General features: G+C 51.8%; 1 protein-coding gene across 8 annotated transcripts in view; it reads right to left on the bottom strand.

Annotated features, from left to right (window-relative positions):
* Positions 1-24404, bottom strand: part of LOC124015401 (myocardin-related transcription factor A-like) — a 62671-nt gene that overhangs the window by 5252 nt on the left and 33015 nt on the right. For 7 of the 8 annotated variants that reach the window (XM_046330564.1, XM_046330563.1, XM_046330566.1 and 4 more), the window contains 7 exons: positions 5804-5859; positions 5578-5653; positions 5136-5351; positions 1290-1567; positions 897-1150; positions 619-784; positions 66-518 (listed from right to left, as the gene is read on the bottom strand). In XM_046330564.1, the coding sequence (XP_046186520.1) occupies positions 66-518; positions 619-784; positions 897-1150; positions 1290-1567; positions 5136-5351; positions 5578-5653; positions 5804-5859 (1499 nt within the window). The remainder of the gene's footprint in view (positions 1-65; positions 519-618; positions 785-896; positions 1151-1289; positions 1568-5135; positions 5352-5577; positions 5654-5803; positions 5860-24404) is intronic. The other variant, XM_046330568.1, reaches the window with a different exon arrangement.

Raw genomic sequence — 24404 nt, 5'->3', positions numbered from 1 at the left:
TGGGTACTATAAAAACATATTTAAAAAAAAAGCAAGGACACATCTGATATAGAAAGGAGACCTACCATCTCCCCAAATGAGTCTCCATTACAGCTCGTCTCGTCTGGACTCATCCCAGCTAGCGAGCGGTCCGAGGGGGCAGGAGAGGCTGGCGGGGAGGAGCTAGTGCTGCCAAAGTGCATGATCTGCTGTGGAGCAGTGGTCATGAATGGGAAGGTTGCCAAGGTTACCACACCTGCATCTCCTGATTGGTGGACCACAGACGACAGGGCCTGGTGTTGGGAAAGTTGTTGTTGCTGCTGTTTTAGTAGTTGTTTTTGTTGTTGTTGTGTTGGGTGGTTGGTTTTGGAAGCTCCGGCCACAGACCCTGTGGCACCCCCTGCTGTTGTAGTTGTTGCACTACCACCACCCCGACTGTTCTGCTGAGCCTGGTAGTTCCTCAACCGCTCGATGAGGTCATTCTTGGTGCCTGATACAGGCAAGCTCCGCAGTTTGAGCTCATGCTTCAGTTCAGCCACCTGGAGGACAAAAGAAGGTGTCAGAATGTGAAATGTTTAGACACACAGTTGGTTTTGTCAACACAGTCAACTCTTGATAAATGCAACGGCTTTTACTGACCTTCAGGTCGTCCAGGTTAGGAGGCAAAGAACCTGGTGTGGCCCCTCCCACATGTGTGACATTCTGCCGGCTTGGTGCACTTTGACTGGAGGAGGATGTCGAGGGGGCGGGCACGGCCGGAGAAGGAGAGGGGCCATTGGTGGGAGGTGGTTGATCTGTTAGTGGTCTGGAGAAAAAAAAACGAGAGTCAAAACGATGATAGGATAAAGGCTGGAGTTGATGGGTATGTGAAGCAGTTGTATACACACACACGCGTGCACAAACACACACTCACTCACTTGGGTGGTGCAGGAAGGATGGTGTGGTAGTTGTAGTGTTGCTGCTGCTGGTTGAGGATCTGCAGCTGGAGGAAGAGCTGCTGCTGCTGGAGGATCTTGGCGTAGGTGGAGTCCAGCTGAGGGGGCGGCTCGTGGTCGGCCTTCTGGTCCGGGGGGATGTACTGGTGGTACTTCAGCTTCCTCACCTTGGGCTTGTTGTCCTTGGGCTTCTTGGATCGCTGAGGGGGGCGCTCTGAGGTGGGCTTTGGCTGGGACTGCAGAGGGAAGAATCATTGAAACGTAGTGGATTAAACATGGGACTAGTCTACTGTTAACAACAGAAGTAATGCTAAACTAATAATACAATGGACTTTGGTACAATACTCAGAATTAGCTGTGACAGCTGCCACTAACCTTGATCAGTGCAGGGCCAGTTCTCAGAACTGCTGTCCCATCGCTCAACTTCACTGGTTGGCAGGGCCCATGGAAGGGAGGAAGAGGAGGGGGTGGTGGAGGAACCTGAGTGAGAAACTGTGTGGGGGTGCTGTTGCAAGCTAGGACGTCGGGGGGAGAGGGCAGAGGGCCGTGGCCCAGTGGAGACTCCTGACCAATGGGCTGCTCAGGAGAGAGAGTATCACTACTGTCCTCATCAAAGGAGGATATCTCCCCAGCAACCTTGGGGAAGTCTGTCTCTGAGGGAGAGAAAGAGGGATGAAGAGAAGACGGACCAAAAGAGTGAAGAGAGAAGGGGAGGGGGAGGGGGGGGATAAACAGTGAGAGAAAGTAGAATAACGAGCCACCAGTGACAGTTCAGTCATCTTTGTTGTGATGGAGTGAGAGAGAGCCATGTAAAATTTTAAAAGCCAGGCTTTGTGTCAAAATTAGCCATGCCATCATTCCGCTCAGCAGCCAGTCAGTCAGTCCGCATCAACAGAGATTCCTGCAGTGGCAGCAGGCAGGCAGCAGGAGGAGGTGGAGGCCTGCTGGGCCCAGGGCTTTATCATCACATTGTATATGACTGGTACATCCCCATGCCTTTGATAAAGACCATTATGGATCTTTTATTTACAGGAGGCAGGCAGTTGGAGCGCTCAGCGAGCACCGTTGGCTATTCATTTCCCATCAGTGGGAGATGATGAATAACCAATATGGGGTTTGATTCATTCTCTTCCTGAACCATGTGACGGCTTCCCCTTTGCACCACTGTGTGTGTGTGTGTGTGTGTGTGTGTGTGTGTGTGTGTGTGTGTGTGTGTGTGTGTGTGTGTGTGTGTGTGTGTGTGTGTGTGTGTGTGTGTGTGTGTGTGTGTGTGTGTGTGTGTGTGTGTGTGTGTGTGTGTGTGTGTGTGTGTGTGTGTGTGTGTGTGTGTGTGGCTAAGCGTGTGGAAAGCAGCACAGGTTGAGGTCATGTCCATGTTCTGGATTGTTGTGGATATGACTGCCTGTAATTTGATTGTTGTTATTAAGAACCACTGACAGCCAGGGCAATCCCCTGAGATTGAGCCATGCTCAATCATCTCATTTACCTCACGGTTTAACAGCACAGTAGAGACTACTTGTTATGTGAAGTCTGGTGTGGCAATACATTTACTTTACATCTAATCCAACCAACTGTGCCAAGTCATGTCTTGATGCGTGCGCACACACACAGCCACACACCCACACAAACTGACACGCTCACATTTTATAGTGTCGTGTGAAATTGAAATCGACATGTTTCTGTGAACCGTGAACGCATAAATGCAAACAAACATTAGTATTATTAATATAATTTGCGCCCACGAGGGGCCCGCAGTGGGGAGGTGGGCAATGAGGTTGGCCCCTGCTCATCAGAGTCATGAATGTACAGTATGTGTGTAAATACATATCTAAGGTTAAGAATGATAGCTCCATGCTTGGCAGCAGCTTAGAAGCATCTGAAGGCAGACAAGGCCCTTATAGATGGGCATGGTGGGAGAACGACAACTTGAACATCAATATGTTCATTTTGACTGGAGGAGATTGCCAGGAGGGACAAGCAGAGGTTTACACGCATACAGTGTATTCACAGTGCATTCACAGTGTATTCGAGAAGTACTCAGACGCTTGACTTTCCCACATTTTGTTACGTTTTTTTTTATCTCAGCAATGTACACACACAATACCCCATAATGACAAATGTTTGCAAATGTATTAAACTTATGTAATAAGGTATTTTTGTTTAAGTATTCAGTGGACGGCTAGTCCACTGTTCATCCTTGAGATGTTTCTACAACTTGATTGTAGTCCACCTGTGGTATATTCAATTGATTGGACATGATTTGGAAAGGCACACACCTGTCTATAGAAGGCCCCACAGTTGACAGTGCATGTCAGAGCAAAAACCAAGGCATGAGGTCGAAGGAATAGTCCGTAGAGCTCAGAGACAGAATTGTGTAGATCCACAGATCTGGGGAAGGGTACCAAAATATTTCTGGTCCCTAAAAACACAGTGGCCTCCATCACTCTTAAACGGAACATTTTTGGAATCACCAAGACTCCTCCTATAGCTGGCCGCCCAGCCAAATCGGGGGAGAAGGGCCTTGGTCAGGGAGGTGACCAAGTACCCAACAGTTACTCTGACAGAGCTCCAGAGTTCCTCTGTGGAGATGGGATAACTTTCCAAAAGGACAACCATGTCCGCAGCACTCCACCAATCAGACCTTTATGGTAGAGTGGACAGACGGAAGCCACTACTCAGTAAAATGCACATGACAGCCCGCTTGGAGTTTGCCAAAAGGTACCCAAAGACTCTCAGACCATGAAAAACAAGGTTCTCTGGTCTGATGAAACCAAGATTGAACTCATTGGCCTGAATGCCAAGCGTTCTGTCTGGAAGAAACCTGGCACCATCCCTAAGGTGAAGCATGGTGGTGGCAGCATCATGCTGTAGGGATGTTATTCAGCGGCAGGGGTTGGGAGACTAGTCAGGATTGAGGGAAAGATGAACGGAGCAAAGCACAAAGAGATCCTTGATGAAAACCTGCTCCAGGGCGCTCAGGACCTCAGACTGGGGCGAAGGTTCACCTTCCAACAGGAAAACGACCTAAGCACACAGCCAAGACAATGCAGGAGGGGCTTTGGGAAGTCTCTGAATGTCCTTGAGCGGCCCAGCAAGAGCCCGGACTTGAACCCGATCAAACATCTATGGAGAAACCTGAAAATAGCTATGCAGCGATGCTCCCCATCCAACCTGACAGAGCTTGAGAGGATCTGCAGAGAAGAATAGGAGAAACTCCCCAAATATAGGAGTGCCAAGTTTGTAGTGTCATACCCAAGAAGACTTGAAGCTGTAATCACTGCCAAGGGTGCTTCAACAAAGTACTGAGCAAAGGGTCTGAATACTTATATAAATGTGATATTGCAGTTTATTTTTAATAAATTAGCAAACATTTCTAAAAAAACTGTTTTTGCTGTCATTATGGGCCATTGTGTGTAGATTGGGGGGGACGGGACTATTGAATCCATTTTAAAATAAGGCTGTAACGTAACAAAATGTCAAGGGGTCTGAATACGTTCCGAACACACTGAGACACACACAGATGCACAGTATTTATATGACGTGTGACTGGGTCCGGTGTGAGCAGAGTTCATATGAGATTTTATTCAGTACCTGTTCCTGATGACCTTCATATAGTGTCACTGGGTGGATTATTTTTGCTAGTGAGCGAATTTGTGAATTGTGGCAATTAAACATGGGGCTTGTGGAATGGAGGACTTGTTACAATAACATGTTTGATGCTGTTGAAATTATAGAATAGTGTAGTGATCATGAGAGCTCATTTTCTAGTGTGGCTACATAATATTGAGTGGTATTGTGCCTGCTTGATACTGCTGCTTTAGTTACCTATGATGGCCTGTTTCATGCTGCTGCTTTAGTTACCTATGATGGCCTGTTTCATGCTGCTGCTTTAGTTACCTATGATGGCCTGTTTCATGCTGCTGCTTTAGTTACCTATGATGGCCTGTTTCATGCTGCTGCTTTAGTTACCTATGATGGCCTGTTTGATGCTGCTGCTTTAGTTACCTATGATGGCCTGTTTGATGCTGCTGCTTTAGTTACCTATGATGGCCTGTTTGATGCTGCTGCTTTAGTTACCTATGATGGCCTGTTTCATGCTGCTGCTTTAGTTACCTATGATGGCCTGTTTCATGCTGCTGCTTTAGTTACCTATGATGGCCTGTTTCATGCTGCTGCTTTAGTTACCTATGATGGCCTGTTTGATGCTGCTGCTTTAGTTACCTATGATGGCTTGTTTGATGCTGCTGTGCACAGGCAGGATGTTCTTGTGAATGAGCTCCATGGGGCCGGGCCGGTGGGAGATCTTGTCGTTGAGGTCGTCAGCCAGACGGGCCCTCTTCAGCTGCAGTTGTTTGGCCTGGAGGGAGGGTTCCACCGACGTCTCTGAACACACAGCACACAGCGGGTTAGCCAGCCAACAACCATCAGGCACGTGATCTTTATCAGGGAACCAGGAAATCAAAGCTGTGAGTTTCAACATCAATGCTTATGTAATGATGCAGATACGATGGTACAAGCACACAGCACAGCTGCCCAGTTATGGCACTCAATATCAGCTAATGGAATGGAAGAGCAAACTATTGAGGGAATTTATTTTGTAGCCTACATTTTTCAGGTGCAGCACCCTATGGCTCAAGGAGGGGGCGCTGTCTGAGAAACTCACCCTCCAGAATGTGCATCCTGACCAACTCCGACCTCTCCGGCCGACTTCGGATCTTCCTCTTTAGGTAGTCTTCAGTCTGGGAGAGGGGAGAAGAGGAAGAGAAAAGAGGAAGAGAGAAGGGGAGAAATGATTCACTTTTTTAACCAGTTCACCGTTGAGGGTCAGTTTAAAAGTGTTCATCTGACAGACACCACAAAGAGTGAGAGGAGTATGAAGAGAAACTCACCCGCGCTCGCTCTAAACTTCGTCTCTGTTCGTGGAAGGCAGCTGGACTTTTCAGTGCTGGAGAGAGAGAGAGAGAGAGAGAGACATTAACAGGGCAAAGTGTATGTTCATGCTGATGTTAAAAAAACAAGTGGCTAGAAACTTATGTCCTCATGTACCAGGCAATGACTTCGTAATGTACTTTACAATAGCACATCAGTATGCCTCTAGTCATGCATGAGTCAAATAGCAGGTTTCTATTTTCATGGTCTGACATCGTCACAAGGTGGAAATGGAATGGAGACATCAAAGGGTTCTCCCTGAATGTGATTTTCCACCGTTTGAGAATTACTCCAGCCAATAGAGGTTGCGTCCCGGTCTATAGAGTAATGCATGTATTGTATATTGAGCTATCATATAGGTACCTGCAGTACCTTGTTTCTGTGGGGAGAAGTGACATGTAACCTGCTTCTGCGGTCAGAGCAGACATGAGACCGCAATAAAGAGAGTGCTAGCTAGATTGTCAGTCACGCATTAGCTCCCACCCCCCCCCTCTCACTCCCTCCCTGCAATGCACAGTGTGTGTTCTGACCGGGTGGGTCAGGTCAGTTGGCCGCAGGTCAGCCTCATAGTACCGACACAAGCCTCAGTTCACCCCGTTGAGCATGGGCACATCACTGTTACCCCTAGGACTCGACCCCCATGCCCCCTAGCCTCCTGGACGAGTACATGACCTCCCCGGGCGGTGCGGTTCCAGCGCGCCCGTCTGTCAGTGAGGAGAGAGGAGCAGGAGGGCGATGATGAGGTCAAAGCCAAAAGCCCCATTTATTTGCGTGAGCGCCTCCAACCCCCTCGCTGCTGACACACTGCCCTGCTGTTAGGGTACAAGAGGGACTGCTACGTAGCAGTTATAACATCTAACAGCCCTGCTACGCTACAGCCATCTCAAACGTTTGTTTATTCTTCCTCGGGGGTTGATTTGAAAATCCAACTATTGTAATGGGAGGGGGCGGCTCTCGGGGGCTGTGGGTGTTTAAGTGAGAAAGACACAGAGGAGAGCCAACCAGTAAAAAGCACAGCCCCTTTATTATCGAGGCATTGAGCTGACAACATTAAAAGAGCCATTCCAGGATCTGAAGTCAGGAGGCCTTTGAGAGTTAAGTGTTATCTTGAATAGTTCACATCTGGTTGAAGTCTGTTGTTGTGTTTTTATAGTGGAGTTGAACGTGTTTAGCCTGATGCTGGGTGTTTGTCTGTGCAACTAACTGTACATAAAACCCCACTTTCACTCTCTTTTTTCACTTCCTGTCTGGCTTCCTCCCCGGCTTCCTCCCCTTCCTTCTAGTCACAACACCCCATTATGTAACCAAGACGTATGGGCTGAACAAAATGACCCTCATTACACCTTCTAATTGAATTCATGAAAGATAATAAAACAATAATTGCTGTTGCTCTCACATTCTCATAGCACCCCTAATCTTCTTTAATGCAATGTTAATTAGTTATTCATTGTTGAAAGTGTTTCCTGAACCTTCCTTCACCAAATAATAAAGAAAAATATACCTGGCCTCTTGAGCAAACCACTGTACATCCTGACCACTCGCCACTGAAGAAATGCACATGGGGAAAGAATCCTTCTCAGTCCTTCCCTGTGCTCCTAAATGGACTGACTGTGTCTGTGTCTGTGGCTGTGTCTGTGGCTAAGCTGATGAACATCATGGACCGTGATGGATTTATGAATGCAGAATTAACGAGAGTCACCTAAGTGCATCTGTGAGCGTGAGGACGAGTGTTTCGTGCGTGGTGGTGTGTGGATCACGTCTTCTCTGCAGTTCTACTAGTAGCAGTTCTACATGTAAAGGTAGGATATCACCAGGTCTGCGTATTATAGCCCAGTTTCACACAGTGTGACACAAAACACACCCTTACACCACAGCCGGCTAACCATGCAAGCAGTCGCACAAGTATTGTTAAATGATTTCAACCACGAGAAACATGGTTGTTATTTAATTCAATACACAGTATGTGATTTCACTCGCTATAACAGCCATCTAATAAAAACAGCTCATGTCAAATCATATAAAACAATAATCAACTGTCATTAAACTGTCCAAAATGGACAATAAAGTATCTATTCTATTTTGAATTATTATTTTGATTCCTGTAATTGAAGGCGTGACAAAGTTTCATTGTAATCTTGAAATAGACAAATGCTTCAAATTGCAAAAATCTAAATTTCTCTCCACAGAGACATGAGTCCTGAATATGCTTCATCGTTTTCTACTTTAGTGCGTACAGTATACGCTATGGAAAATCCCATGACTTTCCTTGACTTAGTCATTCATTTACATACACTCGTAACAATGTGCGTAAGCAAACATATGACTGTTAGCCAATGTCCTAGAATGTTATGTTATCCACCCAACAGTGCACATTCAGGCTAATGTTGGTCTGGACAAAGAGACATTTGGCTGACCACTATTTATACAAAAGTATGTGGACACTCCAAATTAGTGGACTATTTAAAATCTATAAAATCTATAAAATCTCCAAAGAGAAAAATTGGCAGCAGAATAGATTTACTGAAGAGCTCAATGACTTTCAACGTGGCGCCGTCACACGCTTCCTGCCCCAATGCATAGTGCCAACTGTAAAGTTTGGTGGAGGGTGAATAATGGCCGGGGGCTGTTTTTCATGGTTTGGGCTAGGCCCCTTAGTTCCAGTGAAGGGAAATCTTACCGCTATAGTATACAATGACATTCCAGCCGATTCTGTGCTTCCAACTTTGTGGCAATGGTTTGGGGAAGGCCCTTTCCTGTTTCAGCATGCCCACATGCACAAACAGTTCCATACAGAAATGGTTTATCGAGCTTGGTGTGGAAGAACATGACTGGCCTGCACAGAGCCCTGACCTCAACCCCATTTAACACCTTTGGGATGAAATGGAACGCCGACTGCGAGCCAGGCCTAATTGCCCAACATCAGTGCCCGACATCGCCAATGCTCGTGGCTGATTAGACGCAAGTCTCCACATTAATTGTCCAATTTCTTGTGGAAAATCTTCCCAGAAGATTGGAGGCTGTTACAGCAGCAAAAGGTGGACCAACTCCATACTAATGCCCATGATTTTGGAAGGAGATGCTCAACAAGCAGGTGTCCACATACTTTTGGTCATATAGTGTACGCATCTCTGAGGCAGTGAGTAGAAAATATTGCAGGCCTCCAATTGAACCAGTCCTCCGGTCAGCAGTGATCACTAACACTCATTTAGCTCTTCTCTTTTTCTGTAGTTCAAACAAAAACATTGGTTTTACATGAGACCACTTCCTCACTGCTCTCTGATTGGATGGAGTGGTGCCACCCTGGGATTGCATAAGACGGAGAGTGTGTCCCAAATGGCACCCTATTCCATTCAAAGTACACTACACCAAAAATGTAAGAGGGAATGGGAGGAAAGAGAAGTGGCTGTCTGCACACTGACAGTACGAGCAAGGAGGACCTATTTTGCAGTATGGTCTGATACTCAGACCTAGGAGGTTAAATATGTATTCAGGAGGGAAGCGAGAGAACGAGGGGGAGCGAAGGAAGTAGTCAGGGGACATGATGACTCACCTGCCGTCAGTGGTCGTTTAGCAGACCAATGCCTTTCCTGTGACTGCTACTCTTTCCCTCTCCTATCCTCTGCACTCTCCTCAAACCCTCTGTTCTGCCATCTCCTCAAACCCTCTGTTCTGCCATCTCCTCACACCCTCTCCTCTGTCATCTCCTCACACTGTCTCCTCTCCTCTACTGTTCTCTGCCATCTCCTCACACCCTCTCCTCTCCTGTTCTCTACCATCTCCTCACACCGTCTCCTCTCCTCTACTGTTCTCTGCCATCTCCTCTCACCCTCTCCTGCTCTCTACCATCTCATCTACTGTTCTCTGCCATCTCCTCACACCCTCCTCTACCATCTCCTCTACTGTTCTCTGCCATCTCCTCACACCCTCTCCTCTCCTCTACTGTTCTTTGCCATCTCCTCACACCCTCCTCTACCATCTCCTCTCTTGTTCTCTGACATCTCCTCACACCCTCCTGCTCTCTACCATCTCCTCTACTGTTCTCTGCCATCTCCTCACACCCTCCTCTACCATCTCCTCTACTGTTCTCTGACATCTCCTCACACCCTCCTGCTCTGCCATCTCCTCACACCCTCCTCTACCATCTCCTCTACTGTTCTCTGCCATCTCCTCACACCCTCTCCTCTACTGTTCTTTGCCATCTCCTCACACCCTCCTCTACCATCTCCTCTACTGTTCTTTGCCATCTCCTCACACCCTCCTCTACCATCTCCTCTACTGTTCTTTGCCATCTCCTCACACCCTCCTCTACCATCTCCTCTACTGTTCTCTGCCATCTCCTCACACCCTCTCCTCTCCTCTACTGTTCTTTGCCATCTCCTCACACCCTCCTCTACCATCTCTTCTACTGTTCTTTGCCATCTCCTCTACCATCTCCTCTACTGTTCTCTGCCATCTCCTCTCACCCTCTCCTCCACTGTTCTCTGCCATCTCCTCACACCCTCTCCTCCACTGTTCTCTGCCATCTCCTCACACCCTCCTCTACCATCTCCTCTACTGTTCTCTGCCATCTCCTCACACCATCTCCTCCACTGTTCTCTGCCCTCTCCTCACACCCTCTCCTCTCCTGTTCTCTGCCATCTCCTCACACCCTCTCCTCCACTGTTCTCTGCCCTCTCCTCCACTGTTCTCTGCCATCTCCTCACCCTCTCCTCCACTGTTCTCTGCCATCTCCTCTCACCCTCTCCTCCACTGTTCTCTGCAATCTCCTCTCACCCTCTCATGCTCTCTACCATCTCATCTACTGTTCTCTGCCATCTCCTCACACCCTCTCCTCTCCTCCACTGTTCTCTGCCCTCTCCTCACACCCTCTCCTCTCCTCCACTGTTCTCTGCCATCTCCTCACACCCTCTCCTGCTCTCTACCATCTCATCTATTGTTCTCTGTCATCTCCTCACACCCTCTCCTCCACTGTTCTCTGCCATCTCCTCTCACCCTCTCATGCTCTCTACCATCTCCTCTACTGTTCTCTGCCATCTCCTCACACCATCTCCTCCACTGTTCTCTGCCCTCTCCTCACACCCTCTCCTCTCCTGTTCTCTGCCATCTCCTCACACCCTCTCCTCCACTGTTCTCTGCCCTCTCCTCCACTGTTCTCTGCCATCTCCTCACCCTCTCCTCCACTGTTCTCTGCCATCTCCTCTCACCCTCTCCTCCACTGTTCTCTGCAATCTCCTCTCACCCTCTCATGCTCTCTACCATCTCATCTACTGTTCTCTGCCATCTCCTCACACCCTCTCCTCTCCTCCACTGTTCTCTGCCCTCTCCTCACACCCTCTCCTCTCCTCCACTGTTCTCTGCCATCTCCTCACACCCTCTCCTGCTCTCTACCATCTCATCTATTGTTCTCTGTCATCTCCTCACACCCTCTCCTCCACTGTTCTCTGCCATCTCCTCTCACCCTCTCATGCTCTCTACCATCTCATCTACTGTTCTCTGCCATCTCCTCACACCCTCTCCTCTCCTCCACTGTTCTCTGCCCTCTCCTCACACCCTCTCCTCTCCTCCACTGTTCTCTGCCATCTCCTCACACCCTCTCCTGCTCTCTACCATCTCATCTATTGTTCTCTGTCATCTCCTCACACCTCTCCTCCACTGTTCTCTGCCATCTCCTCTCACCATCTCCTCCACTGTTCTCTGCCATCTCCTCTCACCCTCTCCTGCTCTCTATCATCTCCTCTACTGTTCTCTGCCATCTCCTCACACCGTCTCCTCTCCTGTTCTCTGCCATCTCCTCACACCGTCTCCTCCACTGTTCTCTGCAAATCTCCTCTCACTCTCTCCTCCACTGTTCTCTGCCATCTCCTCTCACCCTCTCCTCCACTGTTCTCTGCCATCTCCTCTCACCCTCTCATGCTCTCTACCATCTCATCTACTGTTCTCTGCCATCTCCTCACCCTCTCCTCCACTGTTCTCTGCCATCTCCTCACCCTCTCCTCCACTGTTCTCTGCCATCTCCTCACACCCTCTCCTCCACTGTTCTCTGCCCTCTCCTCACACCCTCTCCTCTCCTCCACTGTTCTCTGCCATCTCCTCACACCCTCTCCTGCTCTCTACCATCTCATCTACTGTTCTCTGCCATCTCCTCACACCCTCTCCTCCACTGTTCTCTGCCATCTCCTCACACCCTCTCCTCCACTGTTCTCTGCCATCTCCTCACACCCTCTCCTCCACTGTTCTCTGCCATCTCCTCACACCCTCTCCTCCACTGTTCTCTGCCATCTCCTCACACCCTCTCCTCCACTGTTCTCTGCCATCTCCTCACACCCTCTCTTGCTCTCTACCATCTCATCTACTGTTCTCTGCCATCTCCTCACACCCTCTCCTCCACTGTTCTCTGCCATCTCCTCACACCCTCTCCTCCACTGTTCTCTGCCATCTCCTCTCACCCTCTCCTCCACTGTTCTCTGCCATCTCCTCTCACCCTCTCCTCCACTGTTCTCTGCCATCTCCTCTCACCCTCTCATGCCCTCTCCCATCTCATCTACTGTTCTCTGCCATCTCCTCACCCTCTCCTCCACTGTTCTCTGCCATCTACTCACCCTCTCCTCCACTGTTCTCTGCCATCTCCTCTCACCCTCTCATGCTCTCTACCATCTCCTCTACTGTTCTCTGCCATCTCCTCACACCATCTCCTCCACTGTTCTCTGCCCTCTCCTCACACCCTCTCCTCTCCTGTTCTCTGCCATCTCCTCACACCCTCTCCTCCCCTGTTCTCTGCCCTCTCCTCCACTGTTCTCTGCCATCTCCTCACCCTCTCCTCCACTGTTCTCTGCCATCTCCTCTCACCCTCTCCTCCACTGTTCTCTGCAATCTCCTCTCACCCTCTCATGCTCTCTACCATCTCATCTACTGTTCTCTGCCATCTCCTCACACCCTCTCCTCTCCTCCACTGTTCTCTGCCCTCTCCTCACACCCTCTCCTCTCCTCCACTGTTCTCTGCCATCTCCTGCTCTCTACCATCTCATCTATTGTTCTCTGTCATCTCCTCACACCTCTCCTCCACTGTTCTCTGCCATCTCCTCTCACCATCTCCTCCACTGTTCTCTGCCATCTCCTCTCACCCTCTCCTGCTCTCTATCATCTCCTCTACTGTTCTCTGCCATCTCCTCACACCGTCTCCTCTCCTGTTCTCTGCCATCTCCTCACACCGTCTCCTCCACTGTTCTCTGCAAATCTCCTCTCACTCTCTCCTCCACTGTTCTCTGCCATCTCCTCTCACCCTCTCCTCCACTGTTCTCTGCCATCTCCTCTCACCCTCTCATGCTCTCTACCATCTCATCTACTGTTCTCTGCCATCTCCTCACCCTCTCCTCCACTGTTCTCTGCCATCTCCTCACCCTCTCCTCCACTGTTCTCTGCCATCTCCTCACACCCTCTCCTCCACTGTTCTCTGCCCTCTCCTCACACCCTCTCCTCTCCTCCACTGTTCTCTGCCATCTCCTCACACCCTCTCCTGCTCTCTACCATCTCATCTACTGTTCTCTGCCATCTCCTCACACCCTCTCCTCCACTGTTCTCTGCCATCTCCTCACACCCTCTCCTCCACTGTTCTCTGCCATCTCCTCACACCCTCTCCTCCACTGTTCTCTGCCATCTCCTCACACCCTCTCCTCCACTGTTCTCTGCCATCTCCTCACACCCTCTCCTCCACTGTTCTCTGCCATCTCCTCACACCCTCTCTTGCTCTCTACCATCTCATCTACTGTTCTCTGCCATCTCCTCACACCCTCTCCTCCACTGTTCTCTGCCATCTCCTCACACCCTCTCCTCCACTGTTCTCTGCCATCTCCTCTCACCCTCTCCTCCACTGTTCTCTGCCATCTCCTCTCACCCTCTCATGCCCTCTCCCATCTCATCTACTGTTCTCTGCCATCTCCTCACCCTCTCCTCCACTGTTCTCTGCCATCTACTCACCCTCTCCTCCACTGTTCTCTGCCATCTCCTCACACCCTCTCCTCCACTGTTCTCTGCCCTCTCCTCACACCCTCTCCTCTCCTCCACTGTTCTCTGCCATCTCCTCACACCCTCTCCTGCTCTCTACCATCTCATCTACTGTTCTCTGCCATCTCCTCACACCCTCTCCTCCACTGTTCTCTGCCCTCTCCTCACACCCTCTCCTCTCCTCCACTGTTCTCTGCCATCTCCTCACACCCTCTCCTGCTCTCTACCATCTCATCTACTGTTCTCTGCCATCTCCTCACACCCTCTCCTCCACTGTTCTCTGCCATCTCCTCACACCCTCTCCTCCACTGTTCTCTGCCATCTCCTCACACCCTCTCCTCCACTGTTCTCTGCCATCTCCTCACACCCTCTCCTCCACTGTTCTCTGCCATCTCCTCACACCCTCTCCTCCACTGTTCTCTGCCATCTCCTCTCACCCTCTCATGCTCTCCACCATCTCATCTACTGTTCTCTGCCATCTCCTCACACCCTCTCCTCCACTGTTCTCTGCCATCTCCTCTCACCCTCTCCTGCTCTCCATCATCTCCTCTACTGTTCTCTGCCATCTCCTCACACCGTCTCCTCCACTGTTCTCTGCAAATCTCCTCTCACTCTCTCATGCTCTCTACCATCTCATCTACTGTTCTCTGCCATCTCCTCACACCCTCTCCTCCACTGTTCTCTGCCATCTCCTCTCACCCTCTCCTGCTCTCTATCATCTCCTCTACTGTTCTCTGCCATCTCCTCACACCCTCTCCTCCACTGTTCTCTGCCATCTCCTCTCACCCTCTCATGCTCTCTACCATCTCATCTACTGTTCTCTGCCATCTCCTCACCCTCTCCTCCACTGTTCTCTGCCATCTCCTCTCACCCTCTCCTCCACTGTTCTCTGCCATCTCCTCTCACCCTCTCCTCCACTGTTCTCTGCCATCTCCTCTCACCCTCTCATGCTCTCTACCATCTCATCTACTGTTCTCTGCCATCTCCTCACCCTCTCCTCCACTGTTCTCTGCCATCTCCTCACACCCTCTCCTCCACTGTTCTCTGCCATCTCTCACCCTCTCATGCTCTCTACCATCTCATCTACTGTTCTCTGCCATCTCCTCACCCTCTCCTCCACTGTTCTCTGCCATCTCCTCACACCCTCTCCTCCACTGTTCTCTGCCCTCTCCTCTCCTCCACTGTTCTCTGCCATCTCCTCACACCCTCTCCTGCTCTCTACCATCTCATCTACTGTTCTCTGCCATCTCCTCACACCCTCTCCTCCACTGTTCTCTGCCCTCTCCTCACACCCTCTCCTCTCCTCCACTGTTCTCTGCCATCTCCTCACACCCTCTCCTGCTCTCTACCATCTCATCTACTGTTCTCTGCCATCTCCTCACACCCTCTCCTCCACTGTTCTCTGCCATCTCCTCTCACCCTCTCCTGCTCTCTATCATCTCCTCTACTGTTCTCTGCCATCTCCTCACACCCTCTCCTCCACTGTTCTCTGCCATCTCCTCACACCGTCTCCTCCACTGTTCTCTGCAAATATCCTCTCACTCTCTCCTCCACTGTTCTCTGCCATCTCCTCTCACCCTCTCCTCCACTGTTCTCTGCCATCTCCTCTCACCCTCTCCTCCACTGTTCTCTGCCATCTCCTCTCACCCTCTCCTCCACTGTTCTCTGCCATCTCCTCTCACCCTCTCCTCCACTGTTCTCTGCCATCTCCTCTCACCCTCTCCTCCACTGTTCTCTGCCATCTCCTCTCACCCTCTCCTCCACTGTTCTCTGCCATCTCCTCTCACCCTCTCCTCCACTGTTCTCTGCCATCTCCTCTCACCCTCTCATGCTCTCTACCATCTCATCTACTGTTCTCTGCCATCTCCTCACCCTCTCCTCCACTGTTCTCTGCCATCTCCTCACACCCTCTCCTCCACTGTTCTCTGCCATCTCTCACCCTCTCATGCTCTCTACCATCTCATCTACTGTTCTCTGCCATCTCCTCACCCTCTCCTCCACTGTTCTCTGCCATCTCCTCACACCCTCTCCTCCACTGTTCTCTGCCCTCTCCTCACACCCTCTCCTCTCCTCCACTGTTCTCTGCCATCTCCTCTCACCCTCTCCTGCTCTCTACCATCTCATCTACTGTTCTCTGCCATCTCCTCACACCCTCTCCTCCACTGTTCTCTGCCCTCTCCTCACACCCTCTCCTCTCCTCCACTGTTCTCTGCCATCTCCTCACACCCTCTCCTGCTCTCTACCATCTCATCTACTGTTCTCTGCCATCTCCTCACACCCTCTCCTCCACTGTTCTCTGCCATCTCCTCTCACCCTCTCCTGCTCTCTATCATCTCCTCTACTGTTCTCTGCCATCTCCTCACACCCTCTCCTCCACTGTTCTCTGCCATCTCCTCACACCGTCTCCTCCACTGTTCTCTGCAAATCTCCTCTCACTCTCTCCTCCACTGTTCTCTGCCATCTCCTCTCACCCTCTCCTCCACTGTTCTCTGCCATCTCCTCTCACCCTCTCCTCCACTGTTCTCTGCCATCTCCTCTCACCCTCTCCTCCACTGTTCTCTGCCATCTCCTCTCACCCTCTCCTCCACTGTTCTCTGCCATCTCCTCTCACCCTCTCCTCCACTGTTCTCTGCCATCTCCTCTCACCCTCTCCTCCACTGTTCTCTGCCATCTCCTCTCACCCTCTCCTCCACTGTTCTCTGCCATCTCCTCTCACCCTCTCCTCCACTGTTCTCTGCCATCTCCTCTCACCCTCTCCTCCACTGTTCTCTGCCATCTCCTCTCACCCTCTCCTCCACTGTTCTCTGCCATCTCCTCTCACCCTCTCATGCTCTCTACCATCTCATCTACTGTTCTCTGCCATCTCCTCACCCTCTCCTCCACTGTTCTCTGCCATCTCCTCACACCCTCTCCTCCACTGTTCTCTGCCATCTCCTCACACCCTCTCATGCTCTCTACCATCTCATCTACTGTTCTCTGCCATCTCCTCTCACCCTCTCCTCCACTGTTCTCTGCCATCTCCTCACACCCTCTCATGCTCTCTACCATCTCATCTACTGTTCTCTGCCATCTCCTCACCCTCTCCTCCACTGTTCTCTGCCAACTCCTCACCCTCTCCTCCACTGTTCTCTGCCATCTCTCCTCACACCCTCTCCTCTCCTCCACTGTTCTCTGCCATCTCCTCACACCCTCTCCCGCTCTCTACCATCTCATCTACTGTTCTCTGCCATCTCACACCCTCTCCTCCACTGTTCTCTGCCATCTCCTCACACCCTCTCCTCCACTGTTCTCTGCCATCTCCTCATACCCTCTCCTCCACTGTTCTCTGCCATCTCCTCACACCCTCTCCTCCACTGTTCTCTGCCATCTCCTCTCACCCTCTCCTCCACTGTTCTCTGCCATCTCCTCACACCCTCTCCTCCACTGTTCTCTGCCATCTCCTCTCACCCTCTCATGCTCTCCACCATCTCATCTACTGTTCTCTGCCATCTCCTCACACCCTCTCCTCCACTGTTCTCTGCCATCTCCTCTCACCCTCTCATGCTCTCTACCATCTCATCTACTGTTCTCTGCCATCTCCTCACACCCTCCTCCACTGTTCTCTGCCATCTCCTCTCACCCTCTCCTGCTCTCTATCATCTCCTCTACTGTTCTCTGCCATCTCCTCTACTGTTCTCTGCCATCTCCTCACACCGTCTCCTCCACTGTTCTCTGCAAATCTCCTCTCACTCTCTCCTCCACTGTTCTCTGCCATCTCCTCTCACCCTCTCCTCCACTGTTCTCTGCCATCTCCTCTCACCCTCTCCTCCACTGTTCTCTGCCATCTCCTCTCACCCTCTCCTCCACTGTTCTCTGCCATCTCCTCTCACCCTCTCCTCCACTGTTCTCTGCCATCTCCTCTCACCCTCTCCTCCACTGTTCTCTGCCATCTCCTCTCACCCTCTCCTCCACTGTTCTCTGCCATCTCCTCTCACCCTCTCCTCCACTGTTCTCTGCCATCTCCTCTCACCCTCTCCTCCACTGTTCTCTGCCATCTCCTCTCACCCTCTCCTCCACTGTTCTCTGCCATCTCCTCTCACCCTCTCATGCTCTCTACCATCTCATCTACTGTTCTCTGCCATCTCCTCACCCTCTCCTCCACTGTTCTCTGCCATCTCCTCACACCCTCTCCTCCACTGTTCTCTGCCATCTCCTCACACCCTCTCATGCTCTCTACCATCTCATCTACTGTTCTCTGCCATCTCCTCTCACCCTCTCCTCCACTGTTCTCTGCCATCTCCTCACACCCTCTCATGCTCTATACCATCTCATCTACTGTTCTCTGCCATCTCCTCACCCTCTCCTCCACTGTTCTCTGCCAACTCCTCACCCTCTCCTCCACTGTTCTCTGCCATCTCCTCACACCCTCTCCTCCACTGTTCTCTGCCCTCTCCTCACACCCTCTCCTCTCCTCCACTGTTCTCTGCCATCTCCTCACACCCTCTCCCGCTCTCTACCATCTCATCTACTGTTCTCTGCCATCTCACACCCTCTCCTCCACTGTTCTCTGCCATCTCCTCACACCCTCTCCTCCACTGTTCTCTGCCATCTCCTCATACCCTCTCCTCCACTGTTCTCTGCCATCTCCTCACACCCTCTCCTCCACTGTTCTCTGCCATCTCCTCTCACCCTCTCCTCCACTGTTCTCTGCCATCTCCTCACACCCTCTCCTCCACTGTTCTCTGCCATCTCCTCTCACCCTCTCATGCTCTCCACCATCTCATCTACTGTTCTCTGCCATCTCCTCACACCCTCTCCTCCACTGTTCTCTGCCATCTCCTCTCACCCTCTCATGCTCTCTACCATCTCATCTACTGTTCTCTGCCATCTCCTCACACCCTCTCCTCCACTGTTCTCTGCCATCTCCTCTCACCCTCTCCTGCTCTCTATCATCTCCTCTACTGTTCTCTGCCATCTCCTCTACTGTTCTCTGCCATCTCCTCACACCGTCTCCTCCACTGTTCTCTGCAAATCTCCTCTCACTCTCTCCTCCACTGTTCTCTGCCATCTCCTCACACCCTCTCCTCCACTGTTCTCTGCCATCTCCTCACACCGTCTCCTCCACTGTTCTCTGCAAATCTCCTCTCACTCTCTCCTCCACTGTTCTCTGCCATCTCCTCTCACCCTCTCCTCCACTGTTCTCTGCCATCTCCTCTCACCCTCTCCTCCACTGTTCTCTGCCATCTCCTCTCACCCTCTCCTCCACTGTTCTCTGCCATCTCCTCTCACCCTCTCCTCCACTGTTCTCTGCCATCTCCTCTCACCCTCTCCTCCACTGTTCTCTGCCATCTCCTCTCACCCTCTCCTCCACTGTTCTCTGCCATCTCCTCTCACCCTCTCCTCCACTGTTCTCTGCAATCTCCTCTCACCCTCTCCTCCACTGTTCTCTGCCATCTCCTCTCACCCTCTCCTCCACTGTTCTCTGCCATCTCCTCTCACCCTCTCATGCTCTCTACCATCTCATCTACTGTTCTCTGCCATCTCCTCACCCTCTCCTCCACTGTTCTCTGCCATCTCCTCACACCCTCTCCTCCACTGTTCTCTGCCATCTCCTCTCACCCTCTCATGCTCTCTACCATCTCATCTACTGTTCTCTGCCATCTCCTCACCCTCTCCTCCACTGTTCTCTGCCATCTCCTCACACCCTCTCCTCCACTGTTCTCTGCCCTCTCCTCACACCCTCTCCTCTCCTCCACTGTTCTCTGCCATCTCCTCACACCCTCTCCTGCTCTCTACCATCTCATCTACTGTTCTCTGCCATCTCCTCACACCCTCACCATCTCCTCCACTGTTCTCTGCCATCTCCTCTCACCCTCTCCTGCTCTCTATCATCTCCTCTACTGTTCTCTGCCATCTCCTCACACCGTCTCCTCTCCTGTTCTCTGCCATCTCCTCACACCGTCTCCTCCACTGTTCTCTGCAAATCTCCTCTCACTCTCTCCTCCACTGTTCTCTGCCATCTCCTCTCACCCTCTCCTCCACTGTTCTCTGCCATCTCCTCACACCCTCTCCTGCTCTCTACCATCTCATCTACTGTTCTCTGCCATCTCCTCACACCCTCTCCTCCACTGTTCTCTGCCCTCTCCTCACACCCTCTCCTCTCCTCCACTGTTCTCTGCCATCTCCTCACACCCTCTCCTGCTCTCTACCATCTCATCTACTGTTCTCTGCCATCTCCTCAGACCCTCTCCTCCACTGTTCTCTGCCATCTCCTCTCACCCTCTCCTCCACTGTTCTCTGCCATCTCCTCTCACCCTCTCCTCCACTGTTCTCTGCCATCTCCTCTCACCCTCTCCTCCACTGTTCTCTGCCATCTCCTCTCACCCTCTCCTCCACTGTTCTCTGCCATCTCCTCTCACCCTCTCCTCCACTGTTCTCTGCCATCTCCTCTCACCCTCTCCTCCACTGTTCTCTGCCATCTCCTCTCACCCTCTCCTCCACTGTTCTCTGCCATCTCCTCTCACCCTCTCATGCTCTCTACCATCTCATCTACTGTTCTCTGCCATCTCCTCACCCTCTCCTCCACTGTTCTCTGCCATCTCCTCACACCCTCTCCTCCACTGTTCTCTGCCATCTCCTCACACCCTCTCATGCTCTCTACCATCTCATCTACTGTTCTCTGCCATCTCCTCTCACCCTCTCCTCCACTGTTCTCTTCCATCTCCTCTCACCCTCTCATGCTCTCTACCATCTCATCTACTGTTCTCTGCCATCTCCTCACCCTCTCCTCCACTGTTCTCTGCCATCTCCTCACCCTCTCCTCCACTGTTCTCTGCCATCTCCTCACACCCTCTCCTCCACTGTTCTCTGCCCTCTCCTCACACCCTCTCCTCTCCTCCACTGTTCTCTGCCATCTCCTCACACCCTCTCCCGCTCTCTACCATCTCATCTACTGTTCTCTGCCATCTCCTCACACCCTCTCCTCCACTGTTCTCTGCCATCTCCTCACACCCTCTCCTCCACTGTTCTCTGCCATCTCCTCATACCCTCTCCTCCACTGTTCTCTGCCATCTCCTCACACCCTCTCCTCCACTGTTCTCTGCCATCTCCTCTCACCCTCTCCTCCACTGTTCTCTGCCATCTCCTCACACCCTCTCCTCCACTGTTCTCTGCCATCTCCTCTCACCCTCTCATGCTCTCCACCATCTCATCTACTGTTCTCTGCCATCTCACACCCTCTCCTCCACTGTTCTCTGCCATCTCCTCTCACCCTCTCATGCTCTCTACCATCTCATCTACTGTTCTCTGCCATCTCCTCACACCCTCTCCTCCACTGTTCTCTGCCATCTCCTCTCACCCTCTCCTGCTCTCTATCATCTCCTCTACTGTTCTCTGCCATCTCCTCACACCGTCTCCTCCACTGTTCTCTGCAAATCTCCTCATCTCCTCCACTGTTCTCTGCCATCTCCTCTCACCCTCTCCTCCACTGTTCTCTGCCATCTCCTCTCACCCTCTCCTCCACTGTTCTCTGCCATCTCCTCTCACCCTCTCCTCCACTGTTCTCTGCCATCTCCTCTCACCCTCTCCTCCACTGTTCTCTGCCATCTCCTCTCACCCTCTCACGCTCTCTACCATCTCATCTACTGTTCTCTGCCATCTCCTCACACCCTCTCCTCCACTGTTCTCTGCCATCTCCTCTCACCCTCTCCTCCACTGTTCTCTGCCATCTCCTCTCACCCTCTCCTCCACTGTTCTCTGCCATCTCCTCTCACCCTCTCCTCCACTGTTCTCTGCCATCTCCTGTTCTCACCCTCTCCTCCACTGTTCTCTGCCATCTCCTCTCACCCTCTCATGCTCTCTACCATCTCATCTACTGTTCTCTGCCATCTCCTCACCCTCTCCTCCACTGTTCTCTGCCATCTCCTCACACCCTCTCCTCCACTGTTCTCTGCCATCTCCTCACACCCTCTCATGCTCTCTACCATCTCATCTACTGTTCTCTGCCATCTCCTCTCACCCTCTCCTCCACTGTTCTCTGCCATCTCCTCTCACCCTCTCATGCTCTCTACCATCTCATCTACTGTTCTCTGCCATCTCCTCACCCTCTCCTCCACTGTTCTCTGCCAACTCCTCACCCTCTCCTCCACTGTTCTCTGCCATCTCCTCACACCCTCTCCTCCACTGTTCTCTGCCCTCTCCTCACACCCTCTCCTCTCCTCCACTGTTCTCTGCCATCTCCTCACACCCTCTCCCGCTCTCTACCATCTCATCTACTGTTCTCTGCCATCTCACACCCTTTCCTCCACTGTTCTCTGCCATCTCCTCACACCCTCTCCTCCACTGTTCTCTGCCATCTCCTCATACCCTCTCCTCCACTGTTCTCTGCCATCTCCTCACACCCTCTCCTCCACTGTTCTCTGCCATCTCCTCTCACCCTCTCCTCCACTGTTCTCTGCCATCTCCTCACACCCTCTCCTCCACTGTTCTCTGCCATCTCCTCTCACCCTCTCATGCTCTCCACCATCTCATCTACTGTTCTCTGTCATCTCCTCACACCCTCTCCTCCACTGTTCTCTGCCATCTCCTCTCACCCTCTCATGCTCTCTACCATCTCATCTACTGTTCTCTGCCATCTCCTCACACCCTCTCCTCCACTGTTCTCTGCCATCTCCTCTCACCCTCTCCTGCTCTCTATCATCTCCTCTACTGTTCTCTGCCATCTCCTCACACCGTCTCCTCCACTGTTCTCTGCAAATCTCCTCTCACTCTCTCCTCCACTGTTCTCTGCCATCTCCTCTCACCCTCTCCTCCACTGTTCTCTGCCATCTCCTCTCACCCTCTCCTCCACTGTTCTCTGCCATCTCCTCTCACCCTCTCCTCCACTGTTCTCTGCCATCTCCTCTCACCCTCTCCTCCACTGTTCTCTGCCATCTCCTCTCACCCTCTCATGCTCTCTACCATCTCATCTACTGTTCTCTGCCATCTCCTCACCCTCTCCTCCACTGTTCTCTGCCATCTCCTCACACCCTCTCCTCCACTGTTCTCTGCCATCTCCTCTCACCCTCTCATGCTCTCTACCATCTCATCTACTGTTCTCTGCCATCTCCTCACCCTCTCCTCCACTGTTCTCTGCCATCTCCTCACACCCTCTCCTCCACTGTTCTCTGCCCTCTCCTCACACCCTCTCCTCTCCTCCACTGTTCTCTGCCATCTCCTCACACCCTCTCCTGCTCTCTACCATCTCATCTACTGTTCTCTGCCATCTCCTCACACCCTCTCCTCTCCTCCACTGTTCTCTGCCCTCTCCTCTCCTCCACTGTTCTCTGCCATCTCCTCACACCCTCTCCTCCACTGTTCTCTGCCATCTCCTCTCACCCTCTCCTGCTCTCTATCATCTCCTCTACTGTTCTCTGCCATCTCCTCACACCCTCTCCTCCACTGTTCTCTGCCATCTCCTCACACCCTCTCCTCTCCTCCACTGTTCTCTGCTCTCTACCATCTCATCTACTGTTCTCTGCCATCTCCTCACACCCTCTCCTCCACTGTTCTCTGCCATCTCCTCTCACCCTCTCCTGCTCTCTATCATCTCCTCTACTGTTCTCTGCCATCTCCTCACACCCTCTCCTCCACTGTTCTCTGCCATCTCCTCTCACCCTCTCCTGCTCTCTATCATCTCCTCTACTGTTCTCTGCCATCTCCTCACACCGTCTCCTCTCCTGTTCTCTGCCATCTCCTCACACCGTCTCCTCTCCTGTTCTCTGCCATCTCCTCACACCGTCTCCTCTCCTGTTCTCTGCCATCTCCTCACACCGTCTCCTCTCCTGTTCTCTGCCATCTGCTCTCTACCATCTCCTCTACTGTTCTCTACCATCTCCTCTACTGTTCTCTACCATCTCCTCTACTGTTCTCTACCATCTCCTCTACTGTTCTCTACCATCTCCTCTACTGTTCTCTACCATCTCCTCTACTGTTCTCTACCATCTCCTCTACTGTTCTCTACCATCTCCTCTACTGTTCTCCGCCATCTCCGCCATCCCCTCTACTGTTCTCCGCCATCCCCTCTACTGTTCTCCGCCATCCCCTCTACTGTTCTCCGCCATCCCCTCTACTGTTCTCCGCCATCCCCTCTACTGTTCTCCGCCATCCCCTCTACTGTTCTCCGCCATCCCCTCTACTGTTCTCCGCCATCCCCTCTACTGTTCTCCGCCATCCCCTCTACTGTTCTCCGCCATCCCCTCTACTGTTCTATGCCATCTCCTCTCACCCTCTCCTCTTCTCTACCATATCCTCTACTGTTCTATACCATATCCTCTACTGTTCTCTGCCTTCTCCTCACAGCCTCTCCTCTCACCCTCTCCTGCTCTCTACCCTCTCCTCACACCCTCTCCTCTCCTGTTCTCTGCCCTCTCCTCACACCCTCTCCTCTCCTGTTCTCTACCCTCTCCTCACACCCTCTCCTCTCCTGTTCTCTACCCTCTCCTCACACCCTCTCCTCTCCTGTTCTCTACCCTCTCCTCACACCGTCTCCTCTCCTGTTCTCTGCCATCTCCTCACACCGTCTCCTCTCCTGTTCTCTGCCAT

Source organism: Oncorhynchus gorbuscha, linkage group LG26, assembly GCF_021184085.1.
Source record: "Oncorhynchus gorbuscha isolate QuinsamMale2020 ecotype Even-year linkage group LG26, OgorEven_v1.0, whole genome shotgun sequence".
Lineage (NCBI taxonomy): Eukaryota > Metazoa > Chordata > Actinopteri > Salmoniformes > Salmonidae > Oncorhynchus > Oncorhynchus gorbuscha.
This window is presented reverse-complemented; position numbering and strand designations above follow the sequence as displayed.